The sequence below is a fragment of the Mastigoproctus giganteus genome, chromosome 9 (assembly GCF_048544385.1).
Source record: "Mastigoproctus giganteus isolate SK-2022 chromosome 9, ASM4854438v1, whole genome shotgun sequence".
Classification (NCBI taxonomy): Eukaryota; Metazoa; Arthropoda; class Arachnida; order Uropygi; family Thelyphonidae; genus Mastigoproctus; species Mastigoproctus giganteus.
Genome location: NC_143583.1, coordinates 116,357,272 through 116,378,553, shown reverse-complemented (window position 1 = coordinate 116,378,553; position 21,282 = coordinate 116,357,272). Strand labels below are relative to the sequence as shown.

The 21,282-nt window shown below is 36.0% G+C and overlaps 1 protein-coding gene across 3 annotated transcripts in view; it reads left to right on the top strand.

The window, feature by feature from the left end:
• The window catches only part of LOC150080668 (fibrillin-2-like), a 1,460,049-nt gene that overhangs the window by 1,036,020 nt on the left and 402,747 nt on the right, over positions 1-21,282 (top strand). For all 3 annotated transcript variants that reach the window (XM_090381969.1, XM_090381968.1, XM_090381967.1), the window contains exon 42: positions 296-415. In XM_090381969.1, coding sequence (XP_090238095.1) covers positions 296-415 — 120 coding nt within the window. The remainder of the gene's footprint in view (positions 1-295; positions 416-21,282) is intronic.

Here is a 21,282-nt window from a genome sequence, read left to right as displayed (position 1 = left end):
ATTTATTTACTATTCTATTAATATTTATTATTCATTATTATAGGACTTGAAACAGTAGCTGTAAACACAACATTTTCATCATTAAAAAGTCTATAATATCACATAAATAAATAAGACATTTTTGAATTTTTAATCTTGCAAAGTTTTGTAAGAGTTCCAAACTCAGAGTTCCATCCCTGACCTGTGGTATTTAATGAAAATTCTTTTTGAAATTTCAAATTTTAGGCTATTTATTTATTAATTTTTATGTCTCCTTCCCGTTAACTGCTTTTGTTCCTATTTTCATTCAAACTAGATATTGATGAGTGTCAAGGAATGGTCTGCCAGAATGGATATTGCACAAATACTGTTGGCAGCTTCAAGTGTGAATGCTATCGAGGATTCCGTTATAGTCCATCAACACTTAACTGTGAAGGTATGTTACAGTGTGCATTCGAACCTAACACATGCACACGCATATTGTTCATTATAGTATAATTGAATTTCTATTCATAATAAACAATTATATGACTTATGATAGCATAGCTTAATTTATTATGGTACTCACTTTTTTTTATAATCTGCAATTGATGTTTGAATAGGGTGGATGATAATTTTAATTTAAATTAGGAGTAAGTAAGTTGGGGTTAAAAACAGAAGTTAAAATATGCGCAAGGAAGTAGAAGTGCACATCTTCGTCCTTGGTTGTCAATATTAAAGTTGAAAATAAATGGTTAATACTGGAGGCCAATAGCCATAACAAGTGGCTTTTGTTATGCACGTCTTCAGTTGGCAGAGTTTTCATAATTCAAAGTTACCAATATCTCCCAAACATTTGATAAAATAAAACATATTAAATAACCAACAACGACATAATAGCATCGTTCGATGTAGTCTCATTGTACTCTAATGTACATTTACCTTCAACATTACAAACTCTACGTAATTTCTTAACAGACGATAATATCTTACCCAATCGCACTTCCCTTTCAATTAATAGTATTCTAGAACTTACAACCTTTTTATTAGATGCTAGATATTTTCGATTTCTCAATCAGACATACCAGCAAATATACGGATTACCTATGGGATTGGGGATTTCAGCCCCCCCCTTTCTGAAATTTACCTAGCTTCAATAGAAAACTATGTACTACAACTATACTCCCCAGATATAAAATTATTTATAAGATATGCAGATGACATTCTTTTAATAGGACCAAAATCCACAATAGATGATATTTTCATTAAATTTAATTCAGTACACAATAGATTAAAATACACCCTAGAACTTGAAGAAAACGGGCAAATTAATTTTCTGAACCTCAACATATATACGAATGATACCAAACTAGGAACAAGAACTTTTAGAAAAAATACCCATACTGGCAAGTACCTACATTTTGATTCGCACCCCCCCCCTTCTTAACATAAAAAAAGCTGTTCTTTATATCAGATTTACAATGCTATAAAATACAGTTCTACACAAAACGATCTCAATCACGAACTTCTATATCTTACAACAAAATTCATATCTAGAAGGTACCTTACTCAATTGATTCAACAAACCATTTTCACCATCCAAAATAATATTAACAATCCACCCAAACACACCTCTAATAATAATCTACGTATTATCCTACCTTACCATAGTAATTTTTACAGTCAGTTCCGCCGCATATTCAAAGGTACCGACATCACCCTCACATTCTCAACTTATAATAAACTTGGCTCATTATTTAATTCATACAAAGACACACAAAAATATCATATCAGCGATATGAACAATATTATTTACCTAATAAAATGTCAACCTAACTGCAATGCATGTTACATTGGTAGCACAACTTCCAAATATGGTTCTACTAAACCATCAAACACACATGTGTACTACCACTACAATAGTTTTAAGACAGGCCAAACCAACACAGAACTAGCATCACATGTTCAATCTCACAATCACACCCCCTTAGTCGACTCAGCCATTCCCATTATCAAATTAAAATCCAGTTTTAAAATCTTCCATTATGAAGCCCTAGTCATAGAATGGTTCTGCCGCCATTCCAATCTCCAAGTATTAAATACCAAACTACCTTTCAACATTGCACCGGCTTGGAATCTCATGCACCTGAGATTTCCACATGTAACCAGGAGCATCATGGGAACTTAGCTTTCTTAAATACACGAGTTCACTCTCAACCCATCATTGCCAACTGAAGACGTGGATAACGAAAGCCACTTGTTATGGCTATTGGCCTCCAGTATTAACCATTTATTTTCAACTTTAATATTGACAACCAAGGACGAAGATGTGCACTTCTACTTCCTTGCGCATATTTTAACTTCTGTTTTTAAACCCCAACTTACTTACTCCTAATTTAAATTAAAATTATCATCCACCCTATTCAAACATCAATTGCAGATTATAAAAAAAGATGAGTATCAAAATAAATTAAGCTATGCTATCATATTAAGTCAATTATAAATGGTATTTTAAGTAATCTACAATTATCGAATTGTTATATGACTTATGTAAAATTTTTGGATCCCAATGCAGTCCTTAAATGTTTTAGAAGTCATTATTTTTCCATAATAACACACTTTTTTATAATATTTATTGAAAATTTGCTTGCTGATATTGGAGGTCATAATCCCTTTGTATAAGTTGAGAGTACTCTTAGGATACTCGGTTTATGTATGTGGAGAGCACATTTATAAAAACACCAAGCATTCTGAAAGATGCAAAAACAAGCAATTTGCCTGATGAGATTGGCAAAAGGTGTCCATATGGAAAAGAGTCCAGTTATATGTGCTATGCTACAGAGCTTGGAACTACAGTGTTCTCCCCTGGACCTATCAAATGGGCGCACCGCCCACTGAATTTAACTGACCACCTAGCTAAAATTTAAGCGATTCTCGTGGTACCATATGATTCCGCCCACTGATCTCAATAAATATTTAATTCGACATACTATGCAATTGAGGTCAATGCAACAGGAGCATATAATTTTAAATTATGCAATTAATTTTTGCTCTGTATCACTTAAGTCACATTTATAAATAACAGAAAATTTTATAATATTGTGAAGTATCACATTTCCTCACCCGGCTACTTCATAATGCCACCTGGCTGGCAAAATTTTCTGGGGAGAACGCTAGACTAGATACTCTAGAGGGGATTGATTGGTCTGTAAGCTCTGAGAGGGAATAGTAAAATGAATGATGGGAAATTTTTCACAGTTCTAAATGATACTAGAACTACAGGACAGATTAAAGTTATTGGGAAAAAGGTTTAGATTGGATTATTATTAATTCGGATTTTTTTTTAATATATTTATTTTTTGAAAATTGGCTGGCTTTGGACAGTCAATATTCAAAAAAAAAAAAAAATAAATAAATAAAAAAGAAACACCAGTAAATTAACTTAGAATAAATCTATCCAAATTAATTAACAATGATTTATTTCTAAAATATGGACACTGATTAAATGAAAACAGGCACTTGGATATATTTTCAATATATAATTGATGGTAATATATGATTAATCCTATAAATATCAAATAGAGTTGCTGAAGAAAAAAACACTTAACTCCATATAAGTTAATTGAGATCTAAAATTGTTAGTATATTGGGTATTAACTTGCATCCCCATATATTTTAGTTAGAAAATGGCCATGTAGGTTTAATTAGCCTTGTACAAAGCTACCTTGCAATCCTGCTCAATTATGACATCATTTTGATCTCAAATTTGAGATTCATTATCAAGTCTTTTAAGCAAACCAGTTGATCTCACAAAATGACTGTCTTTTCCTTTGTCTGAATAAAACCGGCCTTATTCAGAGACACATTGCTTCTTAGAACATGCCAGTTCAATTAAAAGACTTGTTAATAATCTCCAAGGTTGGGATCAAAATGTCTTCTTAATACAATAGAATTGTATGATGATTGGGTATGTTTTATTTATTTATTATTTTTATGAAAATTCCAAACATGAAATGTATTAGAACCTGTAGTATTAAGTATTTAGCACAACATTTAATATCCATAGTATTAAATTTTGTGTTAAAGACTGAGAAAAAATAAGATACTTGTTGATATTAGACCTGATTGTTGTTGTTGTAGTAGTAATGCCAAATGATGCAATAACCAAGTTTTAAAGAATCAGCTGGAAAAAAAAACACCACTTCTCCCATCCTTACGCTCCAAGAATTTGTATAGTTCAGTGGTTTTCAACCAGGGTGCTGCAACTGCATTCCAGGGATGTCATATAATTTGGGTTTAAGTTATTAAACTTATATATTTATTTCATTATAAAAAGGTGTATGGTATCCATCATACCTCGTACCATATCTTTTTAATTTTGTGATCTGTAATTGATGTTTATTTAGTACCTCTATATGAAGAATAAAATTATTATATAAGTATATATAATTTGTATTATGGATTGTAATTTTGTTTATAATTATATTATTTTAATAACTATCATGTAACATATTTTTTTTAATATTACACGGGCACCCCCCCCCCCACACACACACACAGATTCGGATTATTAAAAAGTAAAAAAAAAACTGTGTTAGGTATTTGTTTTTTGGCCTAGGAGTGCCATGAAAAAATTACTGGGACACTAAGGATGCTGTGAACTGAGAAAGTTTGGGAATCTCTGGTCTAGTTCTTCCTTCAATTTATTCAAACCATGCATTGTACCATTCAAATCGGTTGTATATGGTATAACCATGTTTACCTGATTTTGTATAACCTGATGACGTATATGTATTCTTCAATTTTCTTCTCTTCCATGTGTTTCAATAGTTCATCTGACTTCCATTTAGATCTAAGCTTTGAACAGTATTTCTTCATTGGTATGAAAAGCCTAGTAGCTTCTTTGATTACTTCCTTGAATTCTTTCCATTTAGAATTTGCTGTTCATAATATCATCAGTTGGTCCCATTGCATAGAATTTAAAAACTGTCTGAGACCATAGTCACCCTTACGAAAGCAAGCAAAAGCCTTTCCCATTACCCTTGACAATAATTACGTTATTAATTAAATTCTACATCAGTACACTGTGTTTGCTGCCACCCAGTGGGTCTTTTACTTGTAGATTCTAATGCATGTAGAATCACTGCTGATAACCAAATCAAATGTACTGCTTCCTCTCATTGCCTCCCTAACATGCTGCTATAGAAAATAGCAGCATATTAGGGAGGTGACCAATAAACCTACAAAAGCCTTGCTAGTATGTCAGTGACCAACCCAAAAATTCCAGTCAACATCTGGAAAGTTAAAATGCCCCATTATAAGACATTCTGATTTACTGGCACACTCTGTTTTTCTGTATAGATGTTTGGTATTCTCATCACAGTCATTAGGCCTATAACACACTCCTATTCTTGATTTTGTTTTCCCAGTGCTTATATCACACTAGACACCCTCAACATTGCACTGGTCATCCATGTTGACTGGATAACTAATTTAGATTTAATATGCTTCTTAACTAAGAGAATAACCCCTCCCATCCTGTCTGTCCTTCTTGTATACATTGTACTCCCCACATTAAAATTGAACATGATTTATATCTGAGCGACACCGCGTCTCCACTATCCCTAAACTGTCTGTATTTGATGACTTAATCAGTAGTACTTCAACTACAGACTGAATATTGCACTGGTCAACATGTGTACAATTTTCAGTACATGAAGAGGAAAAGGTAGTTCTGTGGGATCGGAATTAGACAGTGGATGGATGTTGACTGGCCAAGGCAAATGTTTGGACTGATTTGGAAGAGAGCAGTGGAATTACACATGCTAATTCAGAAGAATGGTGGCCATGGAAATACTTAGTAGCTTCTTTGATTACTTCCTTGAATTCTTTCCATTTAGAATTTGCTGTTCATAATATCATCAGTTGGTCCCACTGCATAGAATTTAAAAACTCTCTGAGACCATAGTCACCCTTACGAAAGCAAAAGCCTTTCCCATTACCCTTGACAATAGTTACGTTATTAATTAAATTTCTACATCAGTACACTGTGTGCGCTGCCATGCAACAGAAACTGAATATTTATGAGACAGCAATTAGAGAGACTTCATATAGATATCTCAGTATTTATGTAAAGACATGAATATAAATCCAGAATTTAAAATAAAGTTATTACGCCACTCTGCATGGTTTTCGACATTTGAACTAATAGCAGTTTTTAACTCAGTTTTTTATGCTAGTTTCAGAAATGTTATTAATTTTTTTTCTATCACATACCATTTTTTTCACAAATCACGTAAGTTTAGTCAGTGTAAGCTCATTTTAATTTTTAGGTTATTATATCAAACTGCTGAAAAGGGAGTAAAATGTCTTCACACAAGTGTTTCAACAATCTGAACATATATATATTTTTTTGTTATTTTTGTGGATTATTTTTGTGTAGTTATGTAGTCATGAATTTATATGGAAGAATTTGTAAAGAATGTGCACTGTGCTTATTTTGGAGTGAATCTCATTGACCATGATAAACAATGAGCTTCACATAATATTTGCTGAAACTGTGTTGAAACATTGGGGTTGTGGAAAAATAGTAAAAAGGAGGCTATGCCATTTGCAATTTCCATAATTTGGTGGGAGCCTATAAACCACTGTTATGACTATTACTTTTATGTAGTTAATGTAGAGAGATACAATGCAAAGAGTAAGAAAGGCATTTTGTGTCCTTATATTCCATCTCCCATTGGACCGGTCCCACATGGAGATAACCTGCCAATTCCATGCCCTCCACTTATATTGGAGAATATAAGTAGAGAGTGCTGAAAGTGAAGCTTTTTAAGATGAAACTGAAGTCTGCAGGTCTGGAGACATTGAGTTGAGCCCTCAACTGTTTTGACATCATGAACTCAATGATCTAATAGCATTAGTCCACGAAGAGCAGTCTCTATTGTCATCTCTCTCTCTCTCACTCAGCCATCCCTTTACCTATAGCAGTAACTTGTCTTAATGCCACACTGCTCCAATTTGTAAAGCAGTCTTTTATGTGCAACAGTATCAAAAGTTTCCTGAAATACATGTATAGGCTATCCAAATTATTTTTTTGCATCCAGTTCCTTTGTCATTGTATCATAGTATCCAATATATAATCAAATTGGTTAGACAAGATATCATATCCCCCTTAAGAAATGCTGCTGTCAATGAGTATATCCAGACTTTTGTCTATATAGTCCTGCATTAATTCTTTAACCATTGACTCCATTATTTCCTGTAGAACAGTAGTTAAACTAACAGCTCTGTAATTACTCATGTCAACCTTTGATCACCCCCTTTGTGAATTGGGGGGGGGCAAAGGGTGACGTGAGTAATTACAGAGCTTTTAGCTTAACTTCAATTTCTAGGGAAAATAATGGAGTCACTTGTTAAAGAATTGGCAATACATTTGCACAACTTCAGTCTATATAGATCTCTCCTGAATCCAAGGATGCACTCATAATTATGCCTAAGGATCTGCTTACCTCCTTTGTTGCCACCCTTATTGTTACTGAATAGATCCCATTCACTCCAATTGCCTTTCTTATGTTTAACTTCAACAATTTCTCTTTCACATTCCTCTCAGTTATTACAAAATCATTTAGTTTTTATAAACTAAATTTTTATAAAATCCTCTTAGATTTTATAAACTTCTGGCATTTACGTCCCTAAAGAATTCCTTGTGTGAACATAGATGCAAAATACTTATTGACTTTGTCAGCAACCTGAGCAGGAGAAAGCGAGCTTATGCAGCATCAGCCAAAAAAAAAAAAAAAAAAACCCTCCCATTTCACCCCTCCATTCGTTCCAAATGCCTGTCCAGCTCAGCCTTAAATTTATTTAGGCTATTAGCTTCCACAACAAAAGATGGAAGCCTGTTCCACCAATCAACTACCCACTGGCTAAAGGCAAATTTAGGCAAATAACTTAAAGGCAAATATATCAACCACCACTGTTGTCGGTCTCTTGAATCTCTCATCATTTGTAAATAGCTCTGAAAGCCTGTATTGTCCTTTAGACATTGGAGCCATTCTCTTTTGGATCTTCCTTGTGGTCTCTTATCTCCAATTCTTCCTGTCAGTTCTACATTTGGTAGCCTTTGTTGTTTCATCCAATTCACATGTCCAAACCACTGAAGTTATTTTTTGTGGATTAGTTCTATTATGCTGCCTTCAAAGTTTAGAACCTTTCTTACTTGTTCATTGGTTTTATATTCTCTCCAATTTGTTTTATTAATTTTCCTTAGGCATTTTATTTCAAATACCATTATCTTTTGCCTTTCTTCTTATTTATTCTCTATGTGCAAGTTTATCTGCTCATCTCTGATCTGCAAGTTGCTGTTGCTATGATGCATTTCATACAGTTTAATTTTTATACTGTTTAAGATTTTGTTGCTCTTCCATATGTTTTTGATTCTGTTCATATTTGTCCTTCCGATGGTCAGTCTGTGATTAATTCGGTCAATGAAAAGGCTGTTTAACCGTGGATAATGCATCTCCATCATATCTACTACCCAAGTATCATGCCAAGCATGCATCGTTTTATTATATCTCATATTGTGAATACCTTCATAGTGAGTTGCTAGGTATTGCACTACTTTGAATAAGTAATGCTTCTCTGATAGAGAAGACTATTGTTACTTATTCTCAGATGGGCACCACCACCCAGACGGCCGTTTTGAAACTGTTGGCTTCATCATCGGTGGGTGGGTGGGCAGGTACCCAGTTGCAATAGTGACAACCCAGTTATGAAGTATTACTTAGGTTTCCAGTTATTACAGAACCCAGGTAAATGCCGCCTCTGTAGGAACGAGCAGCAGTGCGTAACCCACGCCTCTTGATTAGACCGGGGTTCGAGCCCGTCACCACCAAATACGGAGGATGCAGAAAGGTCAGGAAATGACCACCGCATATTCCCGGAGCAATATGGCCTTAGTTGCTAATGCTCCTAAAAACCAAATAACAAAAACAAACAAACAAAACCAGGTAAATGAATTTTTTTACTTGTTCTGTATGTTGATTTTGGATATTTATGTCTTCTGTGGTTCTTCCGAATTGCATTACTTTGGTTTTATTTATATTGATATTTATTCCATTATTGTTTCTTATTTTATTCATATTTGTTAAAATTTCTTTGAGTTGTTCTTTGTTTTCTGTTAATATCAAAACATCATCTACATATTTTATGTGGTTTATATTTTTACCATTTATTATTGCACCTCTTTTTTCTTCAATTGATTTCTATAGTTCCTCTGGGTAGATATTAAATAGATATGGGGATAAAGTGCATCCCTATATAATTCCTTTCTCTGTTAAAAATTTCTCAGTTTTAAGTTTGTTGAATTTTACAATTGCTTTTGCACTTTTGTAGTAATTATTTACAAATATGAGTATTTTTTGATATAGTAGTATTTTTTGTAGTCGTTTCATTAAATATTTAAATATTCTCTGTTTACAGAGTCAAATGCCTGTTTGAAATCAATGAACCACAGATAAAAAAGGTTTTGTCTGGTACCAATATTTTTCTGCAATAATGTTTAGCATGAATATTTGCTATATTGTTAATCTATTTTTTCTAAATCCTGCTTGTTTTCCCTCTATTGTTTCTTCATATATTTTAAGTATCCTCTTTTGTAAGATCCTTATGATAAGTATCCTAATGAATATTTTATACATATGGATTAAAAGGGTAATGGGTTTATAATTCTGACAATTTTATCTCTTTTTTTTGTGTATAGGTACTATTTTTCCACTTTTCTGGTATATCTATATCCCCCCCCCCCCATAAATAGAATTTGATTAAAGGATTGTGTGAGATGTTTTAACATTGCTTGGCCTCCAAACTTCCATAGTTCTGCTTGGATACCACCATTTCCAGATGCCTTGTCATTCTTCATTTGGCTAATTGCTTTCTGAACATCTTCTTTTGTTATGGGGTTGCTTTATCTCTCCTATTATCTAAGGCAAGAACATTTTTTCTTTCACCTTTAAACAGGATTTGATAATATTTTTTCCATATAATTTTTAATTTCTTGTGTTTTTTCTCTTTTTATATTGTTTTTTTTTTTTCGGGTTGTATATTTCAGAGAGTTACTTTTTAACCCAGTAAGTTGTTTTAGAGTTGTGGCATTTATTTGTTTCTTCACACAGCTTTGCTTTATCTTCCAACCATTTCTTTTAGCAGCTTTACATAGATTATCTATTTTATTTTTTATGGTTTTATGTTTTTTCATATTTTCTTCAGTATTTTCTTTGTTTAGGATTTTCATTTGTCTTTATTTTTCCCAATGTCTAAGATTTCTGTTGTAATCCAAGGATTAATTGATTTTGGTTTAGTTCCTAAGATTTCTGAAGCTGTATCTTTAATCATTTGTTTAGTTTTCACCCATATATTTTCCACATATGAAGGGTAGTTTATATTTTTAATTTTTCTTGTAGCGTTTAACATAAGTTTCCTTTATTTTATTGTACAAAGGTTGAAAATGTTCATTTTGGAATATTAGCATTAGTAGAGGCATATGATGCAAGCTTATGCAGCATCAGCCAAAAAAAAAAAAAAAAAAACGCTCTCATTTCACCCCTCCATTCTTTCCAAATACTTGTCCAGTTCAGCCTTAAATTTATTTAGGCTATCAGCTTTCACAACAAAGGATGGAAGTGTGTTCCACCAACCAACTACCCGCTGGCTAAAGGCAAACTTCCGCACATCTGTCCTACATCTGTCTTTCCTCAATTTGAATTTATGCCATCTAAGGTGATTCTTTTGAGCAAAAGGAAGAATCCTATCAGCATTGAGCATGCTCAAACCATTCAAGGCTTTATACACCTCAATCACATCACCTCACAGGTGCTTAGTCTCCAAACATTGTATTCTGCAAAATTTAAGCTTTCTTCATAAGAGCAACCCTTTGTTCCATTCACTAATCTTGTTGCCCTTCTCTGTACTCGTTCCAACAGCTCTACATCCTTCTTAAAATGATGCCTCCAGACCTGTATACAGTACTCAAAGTGTGGCCTTACCATTGCCTATACAAGGGGATAATCACCTCCTTATCCTTGCTAGAAAAATTCCTGTATATCATTGACAAGACACTATGAGCTACTCTTGCAGACTGTCTGCACTGCTCAGAAAACTTCATATCTGCCTGCACAATTACCCCAGGTCCTTTTCGTTCTCTACCACTGTCAGTGTAGTACCACAGAGTTGATATGTCACTCTGGGGGTTACTGCTTCCCATATGTAGTACTTTACATTTGTCAATGTTAAACTTCATTTGCCACCTCTCAGCCCATCTGCTCAACTTTTTTAGATCCTGTTGCAGCAGCATACTGTCAGTAGTGTCCTTAACAACCCTGCCAAGCTTCATATCGTCTGCAAACTTGGACATTAAGCTTGATATACCATCATCAATATCATTTATAAATACAGAAAACAACAATGGACCCAACTCTGAACCCTGAGGGACTCCACTAATAACATTAGTCCACGATGAGCAGCGTCCATTGATTACCACTCTCTGTCTTCTCCCACTCAACGATCCCTTTATCCATAGCAGCAATTTTCCTCCAATGCCACACTGCTCCAATTTGTTCAGTAGTCTTCCATGTGCAGCGGTATCAAAAGCCTTTCTAAGATCCAAATATATGATATCAAAGTTATTCCCTGCATCCAGTTCCTTTGTGACCACATCATAGTATCCAGTCAAATTATTCAGGCAAGACTTTCCCTTAACAAAACCATACTGTGTCCGAGCGATAACTGAAGTCTTGTCAAGATGATCCTGCAGTGCTTCTTTAACTAGTGCCTCCATTAATTTTCCTGGAATAGAAGTTAAACTAACAGGTCTATAATTACTTGTGTCACCCTTTGATCCTCCTTTGTGAATTGGTCCAATTCACAAAGCTCCAATTTGTTCAGCAGTCTTCCATGTGCAGCGGTATCAAAAGCCTTTCTAAGATCCAAATATATGATATCAAAGTTATTCCCTGTATCCAGTTCCTTTATGACCACATCATAGTATCCAGTCAAATTATTTAGGCAAGACTTTCCCTTAACAAAACCATGCTGTGTCCGAGCTATAACTGAAGCCTTGTCAAGATGATCCTGCAGTGCTTCTTTAACTAGTGCCTCCATTAATTTTCCTGGAACAGAAGTTAAACTAACAGGTCTATAATTACTTGTGTCACCCTTTGATCCTCCTTTGTGAATTGGGGTCACATTTGCACATCTCCAATCCACGGGTACCTCCCCTCAGGTACCACCTCGGGTGCCTTTTTTATGTTTATCTTCAACAATTTCTTCTCCAATTTCCTCTCAATTATTACAAAATCATCTAGTTCACTGCCAGAGTTTAACTCACCTCTGGCATTCCCCTCCCTGAATAACTCCTCATGGGTGAATGTTGATGCAAAATACTCATTTAGTTTGTTAGCCACCTGAGCAGGATCATCAACTGTTGAACCATCAATATCCAGTGGACCAATCCGATTCATCCCTTTCCTTCTAGAGTTTACATAGATAAAGAACTCTTTGTTGTTTTTCTTTGCATACTTTTCCAAAGATTTGTCATAATCTGCCTTTGCCTGCCTTATATCTATCATAGGCTTCCATGTCACCCATTAATTTATATGTATCCCCTGCTTTATTCTCTGCCATATGTCTCAGTTCATCTGACATCCATTTAGGCCTAAACCTTGAACAATATTTCTTAGTTGTTATGTAAAGCCTAGTAGCTTCTAAGATAAATTCTTTGAATGCTTCACATTTTGAATTTGCAGTTGGTAACATCATCAGTTGGTCCCACCGTGTAGAATTTAAATACTGTCTGAGACAACTGTAGTTGCCTTTACAAAAGCAAAAACCCTTCCCTTTACCCCTGATGGTAGTTACCTCTTTGAGTAAATCCCACTTCAGCACACTATGATCACTGCTACCTAGTGGTTCCTTTATCTGCAGATTCTTAATGCATGAAGAATCACTACTGATAATCAGATCAAGGGTATTACTCCCTCTAGTTGTCTCCCGAACATGCTGATGTAGAAAACAATTATCCAATAAATCCATTATAGCCTTGCTTTTTGTGAATGACCAACCCACAAATTCCAGTCAATATCTGGGAAATTAAAATCCCCTCATTATAAGACTCTCTGCTTTGCTGGCACACTCTATTTCCCTGTACAGTTTCTTATTATACTCATCAGAGTCATTAGGCCTATAGCACACTCCTGCTCTCAATTTTGATCTCCCAGTGCTTATGTCACACGAAACTGACTCGACACTGCACTCGAAAGTCCCTTTCTTCCACTAATAATAATAATAATAATAATAAGAGAATTTAATAAAATAAATAATAAAAGAAAAGGTAATGGCCAACTTATGCGTCTCCCTCCTCCCATAACTATCCAGCTGACCTTTGAAATTTTACAGAATGTCAGCCTTCTCCACCCATGTAGATAACTTATTCCAGTAATTTATAACTTTTTGGCTAAAGTAAAACTTCCCACAATCCACTCTAAACTTCTCACGCCATAACTTGTAACTTGAATTTATGGCCCTTTGTTCTAGAATCATTTATAACCATGAAAATTTTGTCCTCATTTATTCTACTTTTGCCTCTCAGAGCCCTAAACTCCTCAATTAAGTAAGTCTATTTTTCGGTACCTAGTTTCCAAGCTCTGCAACCCACATATTTGAAGTCATTCCTTATATGGATGCCCTTTTGCCGATCTCCCCATGCGAATTACCCGTCTTTGGACCCTTTCAAGAAGCTCAATATCTTTCTTTACTTGCGATCTCCATACTTGAACATAATATTCCAAGTGTGGTCTAACAATAGCTTTATATAATGGGATTATGACATACTTATCTCTACTAGAAAATGTTCAATAAACCATCCATAGGGCACCATGTGCCTTCCTTACAACCTGTCTACAATGCATGGAGAACTTAAAGTCTGACTGTATCGTAACAGCCAATTCCCTTTCTTCCATTACTGGCTTTAGTTCAACTCCACTAATGTGTATAAATTATTTTTGGGGTTACTGTTCCCAGGGTGTAGTACCTGGGGAACAGTATCCTAGATAACAGTGACCTAGATAGACTCCTGAAGTCTATCTAGGTCACTCTGAAGAAGCTCTTTTTTTGCCTGTAATCTTTAACTACTCTACCAATCTTTACATTATCTGGAAATTTAGACACCACGCACTCTATATCTTCATCGATAACTTTTAAGAAAATCAAAAACAATTCATAGAAGTCACAGTGGTTCCAATAGTGATCCTTGGGGGAACCCCACTTCTTACATCAACCTATTCTGAGGAATTACCATTTATCACAATCCTCTGCCTCCTGAAGCAGAATGGCTTCAGGGCAGGAGGCAGAAGAATCATAGGGAAAATCCTTAGATGGGGTTTTCCTTATGATTCCAACCTGTTCCCGCTTATAAAGTAACTGCTCATGTGGGACTTTGTCAAATGCTTTGCTGAAATCTAAATAAACAGTGTCGAAATTAGTCCCTAAATTCAGCTTATGAGTGACCCTGTCAAAATAGCTAACCAGATTTTTAAACATGATTTACCCTTTACAAAACCATGCTGACTATCCGTCAGAATTACTTTTCTATCTAAATGATCCTGAATTTACCCTTGATCATTATCTCCATGATTTTCCTTACTACTGAGGTTAGATTTCCCACTACACTCTTAAACCGCCCTTATGTATTGGAGATACATTGGCACTTTTCCAATCCAACAGAATCACTACCGAGTCCAGTGATGCTCATATAATTAGCCTCAATGGTTCAATGCACTCACATGCCATCACCCTTAAAATTATAGAGTATATGTCATCAACCAGGAGGTTGGCCGCCAAGCTCGCTTAGGGAAGACGTAGACTTCTGTAGCTGCTGCAAGCCAATAAGTTTTCATTGAAATTTTATTGTATTTTTTGATTAGTTAGTGTATTAATTTGTGTTTTACAAATAGATTAAATAGGCTTAGTACTGTTCATTAGCTTATTTTTTTTAATTTAGCTAGTGACTTTATAAGTTACAATTCGCTACTCTTACTGCTATCGCATTGGTATTATGTCTGGAATACTGTAGTGCAATCAGTAGCATAGAAGAATAGCAGGGTTTTAATTGTAATAAATAAATATTTTGTGATTAAATCTTAATCGCTTTTTGGGCATGTATCTTTTGTATTTAGCTAAGGATATATATAACTAATTTAGCATTGTGATCGTTACAGTATAACTTGATAACATATGTCTTAGATTTGATAGTTGAGGTATATCGTAAAACTATATAGCGGAATATGTATTACTGCATTAGCTTAGAATAGTATTGTATAGTCAAGTATATTATAGTAGACTAATCAATTAAATTTATTAACCTTATTAATTTTTAATTGTATTTAAACTGAAATAATGCCCCAGACTAGAGCAGCAAAGCAACATGCACAAAGTAGTGGGAGGGCTGTGGCTCTGGGGAGAACCAAAGGGTACGATTCTCCAACACATCACAGCCTAAAGAAATGTAGTAAGTAAGACTTACTACATTTCAATATACAAATTGGAGTGGTATAGCATTAAGGGCAAATTACTGCAATGGATAAAGGGATGGTTGAGCGTGAGATGGCAGAGAGTGGTAATAAATGGACACTGCTCTACGTGGACTAATGTTATTAGCAGAGTCCCCAGGGTCCGGTGTTGGGCCCATTGTTGTTTTGTGTATTTATCAATGATATCGATGAAGGTATATCAGGCTTAATGTCCAAGTTTTCAGATGATACAAAGGTTGGCAGGGTCGTTAATGACAGTATGCTACTGCAACAGGATCTAGAAAAGTTAGGTAGATGGGCTGAAAAGTGGCAACTGTAGTTTAACATTGGCAAATGCAAAGTACTGCATATGGGTAGCAGTAACCCAAGAGAAACATACCAACTCTGTGCTACTACACTCAGGGAGGTGAAGAATGGAAAAACCTGGTGATAATCGTGCAGTCAGATATGAAGTTCTCTGAGCAGTGCAGACGGGCTGCTGGAGCAGGTCATATAGTTTTGTCAATGATATACAGGCAGTTCCAGGTTTACGAGGTTTTTTTTTCAAGTATCAGCAAAATTGAAAAGTGAAGATTAATTGCAAAAAATGTATGTTAAACATTCATAAATCCCACATTTCATACTATGCATTTAGCTATACAATATAGTGCACCCCGCTTTACAATATTAGTCTGTTCTAGAGAGAGAGAGAGAGAGAGAGAGAGAGAGAGAGAGAGAGAGAGAGAGAGAGAGAGAGAGAGAGACCATCGTATCATGAAAATTTTGTAATGTGAACCCAATAACACATTGTTTTTTAGTTATTCATTCCAAGACCTTGGAAGTTGAAATTTTTGCTGTATAACTAAACTATTTATTTCTCTAAAAGGTTATTTTGTAATCCAAATTATATTAGTTACAAATTCTGAAGTTTTCTGAAGTTTTCTAAAGCACATTTCTGAAGTTATGACCATAAATGATTTGCACTTTCCATTTTATTGGGCTTTTCTGTTAGGGTAATCAATTATAAATGGGTAGTAAACTCGATCTTCTTGCATTTGCTGTAGTACCAATAGCTGGAATTGTGTGGATTTTTACGTTATTAAGGTGAAATATATTTCCCCTTCACTGCAATCTACAATCATATAAAAAACAAATAAATTTTCCGAACATTCATTCTTTTGTTTTAAGCTTCGTAAACTTGTTACTCCCTGCAAATTGTGTTCGTTGCAATCTCACTTGCACGTATCTTGTTGGCCCCGAGTGCCAAGCAAGTGACTATAGCGATTTCTAAGTGATATTAAAGCGATTTTCTCAAAGAGCAGCTGATAATTATAGTAGTATCCTTCGTTTCTCACAGTTATTTAATTTTGCTGTTCTAAAGTAAAGAATTTAGCGTACCTAACAGAAAGGAAAGACACCTTTCTTCTTGTACATAGGATTATTTATTAACGCACTAACTACTAACCTTCCTTTATCGCTTGGTCACTGGTGGCACCGCTCCTGCCTCCACGTGGTGGGGCTGGAAATCTGGGAGAAGAAAGCCACCCTCCCAGGGCAAAAAGGAGCAAACATGGACAAAATTAAACAGTCCACTTATGGATCTTTTGATCCAGACCTAGATAGACATGATCGAGATCATGATGACACAACATCCCATGCTAAACGACAAAAAAAAGAAGGAACGGATAATACCGTACCTCTCTTTTTAATTCTACACTCCTCCACAGACCAACCATTGAGTAAGCTTTCCCCATTTTTGATACAAAAATGTCTTGAAAATGTGGCTGGCCCTCCAAAAATGGTTAGGCGACTGAGATCCGGAGACTTATTAATTGAAATGACCGAACGCAGACACGCTGAGAGACTGTTAAAAGTATCTACCTTTGGTGGAATTCCCATGAAGGTTACCCCACATGCCACCTTAAACTCCTCTAAAGGGGTAATATCAGAGTGGGATCTTTTAAACGTATCGGAGGATGAACTTGTCCAGGAACTACAAGATCAAAATGTGACACACGCAAAAAGAATCGTCATCAAAAAAGATGGAGAGTCTGTCCCTACTCGGACAGTGATACTCACATTTAAAACACCGAACCTGCCTACCACTATAAAAGCTGGTTACCTTAGGTGTCAGGTAAGACCTTACATCCCGAACCCAGTCCGGTGCTTTAAGTGCCAAAAATTTGGCCATTCGCAAACTGTATGCAGGGGAGTTTCTGTCTGCCCAAATTGCGGGTCCTCAGATCACAATCAGAGTGAATGTTCTGCTGCAAAAATGACGTGCGCGAACTGCAAAGGTGACCACCCGGCATATTCCAAAATTTGTGAAAAATGGAAAACTAAAAAAAAAATAGTACAATACAAGGTCGAAAACAAAGTCAGCTACCAAGAAGCAAGAAAACTAGTTTCACCTACTATAAACAAAAATAGTACCTATGCTAATGTAGTAAAAAAATTCCAAACAGCCTCCACTCAAACAGATGTCACAGTTCCCATTACCAAGTCAATTTCTGATTGGGCTAGAACTGTCCTCTCTGAGCAACAACCAAGTGTGCATAAACAACAACCCAAACTCTCAGACCAGGCAAATAACACTCCACTGACAATACCAGCTGCATCTCCTCCTCAGATATGTGCTAATACATCCGATATTACAAACCCAAAATCAAAGAAAAATACCCAGGACATAATCATGGATACAGATGGGACAACTATACATGAAGAACCAATTTTAGAAATCTACGCTGAAGAAGAAATGGATACTGGTCGACCAGTTTTCAAAAAAGACAAATCAAAATTGGAACGAAATAAGCCAGCCACCCTCAAAAAGCAGTCAGATACAGCTCCATCAACTAAACATAAATAATGGCCCGTGTTTTACAATGGAACTGCAGAGGCTTTCGTTGCAACACAGATGACATCCATGCTTTAATTAACCGGTATTCTCCAATTGCTCTTTGTCTTCAGGAAACTTACCTAACCTTACAAATTTCTCCTTCGATAAAGAATTATTGCCTTTATCGAAGAGATCGTAATAGAACAAATGCTGCCCATGGTGGTGTAGCAATCCTAATAAATTCAAATATCCCAACTAAACATATTCCACTTCAAACTGAAATAGAAGCTGTCGCTGTTCATATAACTCACTGTATTTCAATGACAATTGTCTCAATTTACCTACCACCAAACCATACTTACTCCTTAAAAGACCTTGAAGATCTCTTCATACAGATACCTCCACCCCTCTGTATATTAGGAGATTTTAATGGGCACCACCCCTTATGGGGCGATCCTAAACTAGATAGACGGGGTCGACTAATTGAAAGCTTTCTAGAGTCGCAAAATCTTACCATACTCAATACTGGTGCACACACTCACATACAACTCCCAACTGGACACACCTCAGCAATAGATCTCTCAATTTGTTCTCCAGTCCTGGTCCCAAGCATAGAGTGGCATGTTTCAAATGATCCTATGGGCAGTGATCACTTTCCAATCATATGCAATTTTTTAATATCAAAGACTCCTTCAAACAAACCCCGCAGGAAATGGAAATTTGTTCGGGCAGACTGGGCAAAATTTCGGACATCAATCTCTCTTGATGAGGAAAAAATCCAGCTCCAGAATATTGATAATGTGACAGACTACATCACGTCACATCTTCTAAAAGTGGCCAAGGAGACAATACCATTATCAAATCCCCCTGATCGCAAGCATTATAATTACTGGTGGAATGAGGAATGTACAAAAGAAAAGAAAGCAAAAATTAAAGCCTGGAATTTATTTCGGCGATGTCCAACCACAACCAATCTCATTAACTATAAGAAACTAAGAGCAAAAGCACGATTTGTACAAAGGCAAGCCAAGAAAGAATCCTGGACCCGTTTTGCATTGACCTTTAACAGAAACACTGATCAGAAAACTATATGGAAAAAAATTAGACAGTTATCTGGTAAGTTTCCTACTATACCTTCTCCAATTCTCTCCTGGAAAGGACAAGATCTATCCAGTCCCTTAGATATTGCTAATGCTTTGGGCAGTACGTTTGCTGAAATCTCAGCAGCATCAGCCTTTTCTACATCATTCAAACGAATTAAAAATACCAAAGAAAAGCATTCTATAAACTTTCACACTGCCCGCCTTCTCTCATATAACAAACCTCTGCAATACTCTGAACTTTTGCATGCTATTAGAACAGCCCACAATGGTGCTGCAGGGCCAGATGGGATTTATTATGTGATGCTACAACATCTTGATGACAAAGCTTTGCGCTTGCTGCTGGTTTTTTACAATCGTATATTTTCAGAAAATGTTTTTCCAGCTTCCTGGCATCACTCTACTGTTTTGGCACTTCTAAAGCCTGGGAAAGATCCAACCAACCCCCATAGCTATAGACCGATATCTCTCTCAAGCTGCCTCAGCAAAATCCTAGAAAAGATTGTCCACAGAAGACTCGTCTGGATCATTGAGTCAGAACATCTAATGAGCCATAGTCAATATGGCTTTCGTAAAAATAGGTCGTGCTTAGATCTTATGGTCAAGGCTGAATTCGCCATTCGAAATGCCTTCGTTAAACGTGAACATCTTGTAATGGTTTCAATAGACATAGAGAAGGCTTTTGATACCACCTGGTGGCATGGCACACTTGGTGATCTATACGCCCTTGGTCTGCGGGGCAACCTTCCTATATTTATTCAAAACTTCCTATGTACTAGATCGTTTCAAGTTCAGTACCAACATGCTCTCTCTACAACATTCATGCAGGAAGAAGGTGTTCCACAAGGATCAGTACTGAGTGCCACTCTGTTTGCTCTTAGAATAGATTCTATTACAAGACAGCTTCCAAATTCAGTCGAAACTTATCTTTATGCAGATGACCTCTCCATCTCCTGCCATTCCCAAAATATGAGGTCTATTGAACGGCAGCTTCAGATATCACTAAATAAAATACAACAGTAGGCTAGCATCAATGGCTATCGGCTCTCGCAGCAGAAAACAGTTGCAATTCATTTTTGTAGGCAGTGCAGACTTCATCCAGATCCCGAACTTCAAATTTCTAATGTCTCCATCCCGGTCACTAATAATATCAGATTTCTCGGATTAATCCTTGACAATAAGTTAAATTTTATAGACCATATTAAAAATGTACGTACTTGCTCTCTAAAAAAGTTAAACATTCTCAAAGCTTTATCCGCCCAAACATGGGGTGCAGATCGTACTTCTCTGCTTCGGCTATACAGGTCATTAATCAGATCCCACCTTGATTATGGAGCTCCCATCTATGATTCTGCCAGAATGAGCACATTACGCTGGCTTGATCCCATTCATCCCATTCAACACAGTGCTTTGAGTATTGCACTTGGTGCTTTTAGAACGTCGCCCAAACATAGTCTGTATATTGATGCTCACGAACCCCCATTATCGTTACGTAGAAAAACACTGTTACTAAAGTATGCCGTTAAGATACAAAGCTGTGCCTCGCATCCGATTCAGTCATACTTGTTCAATCCACCACTAGAAAACCTCTTCAGAAATAAACCTAGCATAGTAAAGCCAGCTGGTCTTCGTCTCCTTGAACTGATGGAAGTTTGGAATCTTTCCGTTCATTCCGTACAACAGGTAGCAACCTGCTGTCAACCACCATGGGCTTCTCTTCCTCTAGTGACTTGTGACACTTATCTCTGCCAATGGAGAAAAGACATTTTACGAGCATCTAATATCATACAACTTCTTGCAGTTCACACTCAAAGATATAGTGATT